A 9,600-nucleotide genomic window follows, 5' to 3' on the forward strand; every position below is an offset into this window, starting at 1 on the left:
GTTGGTAGTCCCAAGGGAACCGGGTTTACTGCGTTGTTCGACGTGATGATGGATGAGTTGTTCGACTAGGTGAAACTAGGAATGTAGCTTAGAAAGTTCGACCTTTTGATACAACGGTCTACACTCCTATATTGATGCCTGACTCGTAGACGACGAGCGAGGACTTATGGACAGTGCGTCGTCCTGAAGATCGAGCGAGGAAGTCGAGAATGACCACTACCCCAAGCGAAGAGGAGCAGAGACTTGAATGAATAACCAGGTCGAACTTAGGGTTCGACCGACTAATGGTACAACTACTTATACAAGTACCGACTGCGCACGGACCATCGTGTCTATGTGGTCGTGTTAGTGAAGAAAGAAACGTAGTGGTACGATACCAGGCACGAAGTGCGCACGGACCCCATTATGTAAGCTACATAATGTTCAACCTGCGGGTGAGCGCTAAGACAGGCGCCAGTATGGGCGCTAGTAGTACAAGGAATAGAACGGAAAGACAAATGTTTCAGCCACAGCGCATCTATCGACATGGATGCCGAGCTGAACGTAGGCCTCTCCATGGAGGAGGGCACTGCCGGGGCATTTGGCAGGGACATGGTACGTTGAAAATCTTGTCCCTCGAGATGTTGAAATTCTAACGTCTGATTAGTACGTCCCGCCGGACGTCAACATGGCGCGGTCGTCCAGTATGTCGATGCCCCAAGAAGATGGCGCGCCCGTTGCAGGGCCGTCGCGATTCCCGGGTGCACTCGGCGACTCGACCGACAGGAATGGGGAGAGAGCTGATCTCTCACCCATTCAAACATCGCGTGGGGATCCTGTATCCCTCGCGATCGCCCCTGGTCTGCTATACGCAGAGCAGGGTGCAACAACAAGAAGATACAAAGTTTCCATCGACGAAGATGACAGTGAAGAAGAAGAGCTCGATGCATATGACGATGGAGCAAATGACAACAAGGACGATGCTTACAACGAGGACGATGCTTTCATTCTCGACACCGATGACGAGGACAACGAGGTTGAGTCTGCAGATCTCGATGACGACGTCAACTTTGAAGCAACTGGCGACTTACCACTAGTCGCCCCTCCCCTCGACAGACCCATAACGCACTCCCACACTCGCGCGTCCTATGGAAACAGCGGGTTGACAATGCCCGATGTCTCGCGTGGGCAAAAGCGCAGGGCTGACGAAGATGGCGAGGAGGATGATGCTGACGAGAGGGCGGTGAAGAAGGCACGGAAGGGCAAGGCGAAGGACATTTCCCAGACGAAGCAGAAGACCAAGGTGAACGCGAAGGATACGGCGAAGACAAAGGGCAATGCGAAGGCAAAAGGTAAGGCGAAGCGTAAGGCAAAAGCAAAAGCGGGCAACGCGAAGATCAAGGTCAGAGGTATTGGAGGGCAGTTCCCGTGCCTGAAGCCTGGCTGCACAAAGTCGTTTCGACGCATCACCGACAGAAATCGCCATCTCAGATCCAGCTGTTCAAAGGAAAAGACAGGCGACCTCGAGAAACCCCGCTGCTCCCACTGCAATAAGCAGTTCTCCAGGGACGATGCAGTCAAGCGGCACATCGATGACGGTGCGTGTCCTGCCTATAAACAGCCACCTGGAGAGTCGAAGGAGTCCGGAGCGTCGAGTGACGGGAACGACGGAAAGCGTAAGGGTGGAGATAAGGGCGGTCGTGGTGGAGGAAATGGAAAGGGCGGTCGCGGCGGAGGAAGGAGCGGCCGTGGTAGAGGAAGAGGCGGTCGTGGTAGAGGAAGGGGCGGTCATGCCTAACATCCGGGAGTCGTCGCAGCATCCTCCCTCTCCATCTCGTACTCGACTGTTTCTGCCGTCGTAAAGTGCCTGGGACTCTAGTCCTCTCGACATTGCCGCGACGATCTGACCGTACATGCCTTGCCATCGTCTTCGACGTATATCCTTTCTCGCTCAATATATGAGTCGCCATGCAGAATGAGCAGCGACTTCAAGAGACATGATTAAGCAGCGTGATGGAACGGACCATGACGGCGGAGAGGAAGCGAGGGAAACATCGATCGATCGAATCTGCCGCCACGCGCCTATCCACCATTCCAAGTTTGGACCCGTTCAGATGCTGTTTGACTGCTCACGGCCACTCGACCTGAATGTTTGATGCAATAATTGTTGTACTACGTCAGTGCGTCTCATTCAAACACTATCCTTTGCTGATCTGACGGGTGGGTTTCCCGTAGGACGCATGACCATGAAGCGAGATCACTCTCTGCATTTGAATGTGTGCACGACACCTTGCTTGCAATCGGGCAATGGAGGAGGAGGGTCGTGAATGAGATGATACTCTACGTACACTGCGCTCTCTTTGTTATGCGGTTTGTGTTTCTCCACTGTATTGAGGATTCTACGTGGCTTCATACTCGCATAAAAGCCGTCGTTCTCATCAGCGCGGATGGCCATACACGTCACCCAGCGGTTGTGACTTTTTGGCTTTAGCTCAGGCTCGAATGAGATGGAACATACACTGCGACAGCACCCTGAGTACTCCTGGCCGTTATTACCATCGAGGAGTCCGTAGACTACAGCCGCAAACGGGACGTGCTGCTCAGTCTGTCTATGCCCTACGTTCAAGAGGTATCGTGGTTCATTCTTCAATTCGGAACCGCACTTTGATAAACATCTCATCAGGACAAATGCAACGTGATATACGCTCACTCACGAAGTGGGCAGGTCATTAAAAACTATATAGAGGCTATTGGTCAACGACAATGCCCTGGTGTCGTCTTGGTCGTGAAGGCTTGGCCCCATGGCCATCAGGTGTCCTGCATATGAACGGGGTATTCTTTGATTGTCGTGGTCGATGCCGTATCGCTGATGTACGATGGCTCCTGGTTCTTGACCCGCTCCGAGTGCGTTAGTATGCTTGAACGAGTGATGGAGACCTCGCACAGACACGGATATCCAATAGGTCTAGGGGTGTTGTGCATGCTTTCAGTCGTCTGTTTCATGTGATGAAGGCACGTCACATCAGTGGCTCGCATTGTCTTCTCAACACGTCGCCAACAGCTAATCGTAGAGATGTCTCGTCAAAAGCTTGTGCGCTGCTGTATGGTCCTTGTCCGGCTGCCCTGTCTGCTCCTAATGTCCATGTCAACGCCCAGCACGTACATCACCAAGATATGGAATGGGCGGAGGCGTGATTCCGTTGTAGGTGGTACCTGTGAATCCTGTATACAGGCATCTGACAGATTGATACCGCCGAGTGAGGATAACAATGCCCCGTACCGAGTTGCATTTCACGATCTAGAGTCGAACGCCGAGTTATGAGGCTGTCAAGTCTGTTGACCGTTTGCTGAAGGACACGAGGAATGATATGCATGAAGCAAACATTGCGAATGCTTTACACGTAAAGGGGTTAGGAATGGTGTTGTGATTGACATGCTTCCGTATGAACAATGCGGGAATGGCAATGACCCGCCTTATGCCTGTTTCGAACCTTCACTATATCTAGCCATCGAGTTGTTGTCCAGATGAACACGTCGAGATGCGCGTATGACCCAAGTGAGCAACGTACTGAGAATACTCACGCCAGTGCCACACCAGAAGGTGTCCGTACCAGCCGGTGCCGTCGTCAGCCTTCGATCCATCAATAGCGTACAGAATGGTCATATTTAGAAGCTAAGTGATGCACTATGGATTCCACAATTGCCCTGTCATATTGCAGGTAGATTTACTACGACGCGGGTGGACACACGAGTCGTCGAAAACACAAAGGTAGAACATACGCGTAGTGGAAGGCTTCGAGGTCGTTGCAACAATGCACGAGAAAAACGGTACAATGAACGGTAAGACCATATTCCCGAAAGCGGAGAACATTCGCGTGTTGCATTGAACTAAAAAATGGAGGATAGGATAATGGTAGGAGGGAAATCAGTATAGTCGCGGCACGATTCACTCCCAAGTATCTCCCCAACAACGATACGACTACGTCCTCCGATGAACGGAGAGGTCGCGGAGACCACGTGTTCGCGGAAAGAAGCGGAAAGAAAGGCGCAGGCCCTGGGATTATAAAGCGTGAATGAACTTGGAAATATTTTTGTCTACCCGAGCGGACGGATGGTGCATAGCGATACGACGTACCGTATGTAGGCCCTGTCGTGTTTCAATATCAACGTCGCCCTGACAGTATGGTGCTCAGAAGGACAGCTCACCGAATGTGAGGGGCAACAGTGACTAGCGCGTATAGGCGTGACCGTCTATCCCTGAGATATTGAACAAGCATCCCATGATTGCTGACGTACCGCAGCATGTCCTAGCACCCTAAGGACTTCCACCGTCCCGCCATCTTCAGCGCAGACGTCCATCGGTGATAAAGAGCAGATGTTTACTTGAGGCGGCCCCGTGCGCCTGTCCACGTAGCGTAGAAGTACCGAGACTTGTCGAAATGCTGTTCCCGGCCCAGACGTGCGAGTTTTAAGTGTGCAGCACGTCGACTACCTATACACGATGAAACCTCAGCAACAATCTGTAGATGTGGTACTAACCTCAGGCGGGGCCTCAGCCCACAGGTTCCAAAACATCGACCATCTAGGTAGAAGATGGAAACCGCTGCATGACAATGTACTGCTTATACTCAGCGGCGACTCGGACAAAACCCAGAGCAGACGAGAGCAGGTCTACGACTCCATTCCTCTTGACGGTCTGCGAAGCCCCTTGCATAGCGCGCCGCGCGCCCTGTACACATAGTGAACCACTGGTCTGACGAGGTAGGAATCAAGAAGAGACTCGCATACGAAGAGACGGGAAGGCAGCACTCGCACGACAACGGCGAAAATGTCGCTGGGATGTCTCAACCATGCCAGATTAACGTTCAATCCACCAAGAAGATGCGCCGCGCGTTCGTTCCATGACCGAGGCGTTCTGTGACTCCCCAATGGCATGCAGATCGACCTGCACAGTCTGACCACGATGCGCTGGTAAAGTCGCGCTTGTACGCTAACGGAACGTGGTGGAGCCCCGAAGACGATGCTAAGAGCGTCGCACTTCGGGCGAAGTCAATGGGGACGGACAGATGAGCGGCAGGAAAGCAGTAGGGGGTTCGATAAATTGCAAAATTGTGCAGGTGCATTTCGCCCATCGAGCGCAACGAATGAACGTGAGGAACGGGTATGCGCGTGGCTGGTTCGGCGGATTCCTGGATCTATTCCGAGGGCATGAGCAAGCGAGCAAGCGGCAGACGCGTGTGCGGTGCTTCCATCCTGATGGACCCACTGGGTCGGCGGACTGCCAATGCACCGCGGGATCTACACCGGATACAACGCCTGAGAACCACCGCTACTTCGTTGCCTGAGACACATGCGTGCTGGGGGAACGGCGAGCTAAGGACTGACTTGACACGGGGAGAGCTCATGTAGCTATCCACGCCACGTACAGCCATCCATTCCTGCTCGGTAGATCCAGCAATATACAAGCAAAAACGTGCGGTGAACGAGGCGCCGTTTGGCGCGCACTATCAGCCAGTCAACCATGCACGACCCTGGACGGAGAGGTGCCCAGGTGGTATGCGTATCCGTCAGTGGAAGGCCACGCATAGAAGCTTCGGGAAAACTGGACAACGACGGTATGACTCCGCGGGAGCGCACCGTAAGACCAAGTCTGGGTTGAAAGGGATGTCCATTTCTGGACGTCGCTGTTTGAAAATGCGATGCTTATGTCTTGAGTATGATCAGTGGGGGAGAGCCGATACAAACCCCGAGCGAGCGAAGCAGACGGCCATTCCAGTTGTCCGTATGCTGCTTGCAATGTCTTGCAGCGCGCGCTGTAAATACGAGGTGAACGAGCAGGTTAAGCCGGTCAAACTGACTGACGACCACAAGTGCAAAAAGAGACAAGTGCACCTGCTGAGCGCTTCCGTGTGGGGGCCGCTCCGGCGTATTCTTGCATTGTCTCATGAAAAAGCAACGTGAGTGAAGGCACGAAAATGCAGCGTGATCCGTCCGACAGCGCTGCATTATTCTCGACATCTTTATCAACAAGGACGCGCAGTCATGATGTCCAGATAGCGAGGCCTTTTAATTTCGGACTGTCTGCAGCCCCCGCTGCAACTTCGCTTGCGGCGGGATCTTTACGAAGTTTGATGCATCCAGCACGCCCAGCCCGCAGTCGGCGAAGGGCGGCGGGCACCGAGAACCTGCGATATACAATACCCTCGCCCTCTTCTCCTTTGATCTTTGTCGCCTCCGCTTGTTGGTCTATTGGTATATGCCCTACTTCACCCACCTGCTATTACAACACTGACTAACTGACCATAGTCATCCTCTCCATCCAGCAACATGGAAAAGGAGTATTCCCCAGAGCCAGGATGGGATACAAAGATGGCTGCGGACATCGACGCGCTCGCAGAGGGGATGGAGCGATTCAAGGATGCCCAGGCCAATCAATACTGGGAGACCCAGGGCGAGGGTGTCGCGGTGTCCACCGCGTACCAGGAGATCCCGGCTGGCGCCGTTAGTCTATCCGAGCCAACGTTTATTGGGACAGCGAGCTGATTTTGCATTCTACAGGACCTCCTGTTGGACGTGGAGACATCAACGTCGTCTCCAGCCACTTCCGCGGGGGCCACCAGTTGTCCAAGCGACACGTCTGAGGACAGCTACAGTACCTCAGACGTCCACTCGCGCGGATATGGCTCATCCGTATCCAGCGCAAATGCTCCTGGTCTGCGCTGCGCAGAGCAGGGAGCAATGACACTAGAACACGAGAATCACCACGTCGGCAGTACGAGCGGCCACGCGAGCGAGGCAAATAGCGAATTCGACGTCATCGACGACGCCGACGTCACTAATAGCGAGCCGGGATGCGCAGACGATGCCAGCAGGAGCGACTCGCGCGACAACTCACCACCTATCGCCCCGCCGATGGTCGATGAGGTCATTTTCAGCGGGAGGATCAACCAGTCGGAGTGGGCCACCCTGCCTCGGCGGGTCACTCGGTCAATGACCAACGCCACCACCTCGACGCCCACGCAAGCATCCGCATCCATCGCGGGTCCATCGACTGTCCGGCGTGGCCAGAAGCGGAAGTCTCCTGACGAGGATGAGGACGACGAGGACAGCGCAATTGAAAACCGCGGGGCCGACGAAGACCAGGAGCTTGAAGACGATGGGGACGAGAATACGAGGCCAGTGGCGCGTGGGCCGGACGGACGCTGGCCGTGCAAAGAGTGGCAGTGCAGCAACACCTACACTCGGGAGCACGACATGCTCCGTCATTGGAGATCTTGCAAGATGAGGCCTGCGCATTTGCGAGCATCCTGGATCTGCCCGGATTGCGGCAAGTCATATTCAAGGCGCGATGCAAAGGGGCGACACAAGCAGACAGCGTGCAAGGGCAAGGACCCTGCAGAAGGAACTGGCGGCGGTCGCGGATCGGAAGGAGGGAAGAAACGTGGCGGCGGAAGCGGTGGACGCAAACGAGCTCGGAGTGGCTAGTGATGGTGAATATCCGTCTTTCTCCTCCTGCAGAGATGTCTCTGGAGCTTACGTCGGGTTGTCTCGAATACAGAACTCACCGGTTCATCCCATCTACGCCTTGCTCGTCATCCTGATCCAACCTCCCATCCCAACCTGACGCTGTCTGCATCGTCGTGAGACTGGAGCATTGACAACACGCTAATCATACTCACTGGTTCTGCATCGAGCCGTATCTCGTCCGCTCTTTACTCTTTTCCACAATCCATCTGCTCCGTCGCTTATCCCTCGAGCCTCCAGAAGAAACGAGCATGGACTTGGCCAACTGTCGTATGACGGAGTGGAACAGAGCACAGAGGGCTGGGCGATAGATCGACGAGAGGGACGTATGTATGGCTGTTTGACTTCGCTTGCACCGGTGGCTGGTGCACTCTTTCGCTTTCGCAATCATGCTTACGTTCTACTCGACATGGCGAACTTCGGAACATACTGACTGACTCGAGTAGAACGCAAGATTCTCTCTATCTTTCATTGACGCGTACGAAGCGATAAGCCGCTCGTTCACAAGCAGCAATTAGACACCGTCAAGCTGACATCTCTACGATGTGTGGATAGTATTCAGGAATTTGAGGCCTGGTTTCTTCGAATGCTACGAGTATGGCTTTGCCGCCCAGAGTTTACTCGTCCGAAAACGAACCCAATGAAGACCTCACTTCCTTGCATAGACGATGTCTAATTGTCGTGGTCCACACTTCAATTAACACAGTCGTTAGCATCCGAAGCTCCCGAAGTCATACGTCTTCGACTCATGTGCTCCACATCCAGAGCTCTCTCTTGTCACCTGATTTCTCTGTACAGTCCTCCATGGTGCACTCCAACCTGTATGCTCGCACTCGAAGCGACCAAGCTCAAGCCGACGACTATCGCATTCCATCTCTGCAGACCAAAAGTCTAAGTCGACGTTGCCATGAGATCCGTCGACGCCATATCACCGTCTTCTCAGAAAATCTCAAAGGGGTGTTCTTTGCTATCATCATTTCAAACGCTTGATCAAATTTTATGATATGCTAGAGGCCGTGTTCGATGGACGACTCGACAGCCCTCACTCTACGATATGCCAACTTGGCTGCTCGAGCTAATAAGCTCTGTCCATGGATCTTTTTCGCTTGTTCTTGTGGCGTAGAAATATGTGGCACTCATTTCCACATGGTCGTATCCAATAGTTGTAGACCTTGTTGGGGATCGTTCTGAGAGATATGATACAGTAGTTAGGTAGTCTTGATCGATGTGCCATTCTGCTCTTTTCTGATGCGTCGAAGACTCGAATGTAATCATTACCAGCCAATTCAACCTGGACGATAGATGCCAAACTCCAGATTCTAGGCGGTATGCCATCTAACATCAGCCCCATGCTTGCAGAAATCACATGCATTGTCACAGTCGAGAAGCAGGTGTGCATACTCAATTCAACGCGCGCACAGAAATGTACCGGCATGATATGCAGCCTTTCGAAATCCATCATAAAACCTTCAAGTCACGCCGCTTCACGCCTATTATGCATTTCTTCGGTTTACGTCCAAAACTGTCTTGTATCTCGAGCTGTATCGAGCGTAACGTAAGTACTCATCTTGTGTATCGTATGATTCAATGAGACCAAATGTACAGGAGCGTCATCTTGCAGGACGATGCTATACCTGCGAAATATTGTCGCCGTCACGATCTGCAGTTGCTGCATGGCAAGGTTGCGCCCAATACATGCCCTGTTCAGACGCACGCTTCAGACCAGTTAAACATAGTTCAAGCACTCCGCACTTACCTCAGGCCAATTGAGAAAGGTGCGAAAGAGCTCATCATCTCTTTCTTCGTGTCCGCCGAGGCGTCGATCCATCTCTCGGGGTAGAACTCGTCTGCGTTCGCACCCCAAACCGCTTTGCTCCTGTGCAGAGTGTATATCGGCGAGCTCACCACCGTCCCTTCCATCAGGTGGTGTCCGAGGATCGTCATACCACCAGCAGGCACGACGCGTGGCAGACCAGCGCCGACACCCGAGTGCAGGCGGAGACCTTCGTTGACTACAGCTTCGAGATACGGCAAGACCTTCACTGCGCCGTAAGGTGCTATCTCGGAGCCTGTCCCGTCGAGCGCCGCGTCTAACTC

At 53.4% G+C, this 9,600-nt stretch overlaps 4 protein-coding genes across 4 annotated transcripts in view; 2 read left to right on the plus strand and 2 right to left on the minus strand.

The window, feature by feature from the left end:
- Window positions 1–391: 391 nt before the first annotated feature.
- On the plus strand, window positions 392–1,777 carry POSPLADRAFT_1182116 (hypothetical protein; the record flags this gene model as incomplete). Its single annotated transcript, XM_024488892.1, has 1 exon — window positions 392–1,777. Exon 1 carries the CDS (start codon window positions 668–670, stop codon window positions 1,775–1,777), a length of 1,110 nt encoding a protein of 369 aa, XP_024337738.1. The 5' UTR covers window positions 392–667.
- Window positions 1,778–2,236: 459 nt separating this feature from the next.
- Window positions 2,237–3,643, minus strand: POSPLADRAFT_1145720 (hypothetical protein; the record flags this gene model as incomplete). The annotated part of the gene is made up of 4 exons (XM_024485828.1): window positions 2,237–2,641; window positions 2,809–2,973; window positions 3,143–3,192; window positions 3,562–3,643. 4 exons carry the CDS (start codon window positions 3,641–3,643, stop codon window positions 2,237–2,239), a joined length of 702 nt encoding a protein of 233 aa, XP_024337739.1.
- Window positions 3,644–5,775: 2,132 nt separating this feature from the next.
- POSPLADRAFT_1057890 (hypothetical protein) lies at window positions 5,776–7,464 on the plus strand (the record flags this gene model as incomplete). Its single annotated transcript, XM_024480973.1, has 4 exons — window positions 5,776–5,936; window positions 6,067–6,223; window positions 6,286–6,480; window positions 6,538–7,464. The coding sequence occupies 4 exons, from the start codon at window positions 5,776–5,778 to the stop codon at window positions 7,462–7,464; spliced, it is 1,440 nt and encodes a 479-aa protein (XP_024337740.1).
- A 1,497-nt stretch (window positions 7,465–8,961) lies between these two features.
- The window catches only part of POSPLADRAFT_1146224 (hypothetical protein), a gene marked incomplete at both ends in the record, with an annotated part of 2,355 nt that continues 1,716 nt past the window's right edge, over window positions 8,962–9,600 (minus strand). Inside the window, 3 exons of the mRNA XM_024485899.1 lie at window positions 8,962–9,042; window positions 9,107–9,203; window positions 9,260–9,597. Coding sequence (XP_024337741.1) covers window positions 8,962–9,042; window positions 9,107–9,203; window positions 9,260–9,597 — 516 coding nt within the window. The remainder of the gene's footprint in view (window positions 9,043–9,106; window positions 9,204–9,259; window positions 9,598–9,600) is intronic.

The sequence above is a fragment of the Postia placenta genome (assembly GCF_002117355.1).
Source record: "Postia placenta MAD-698-R-SB12 unplaced genomic scaffold POSPLAscaffold_9, whole genome shotgun sequence".
Taxonomy (NCBI): domain Eukaryota; kingdom Fungi; phylum Basidiomycota; class Agaricomycetes; order Polyporales; family Adustoporiaceae; genus Rhodonia; species Rhodonia placenta.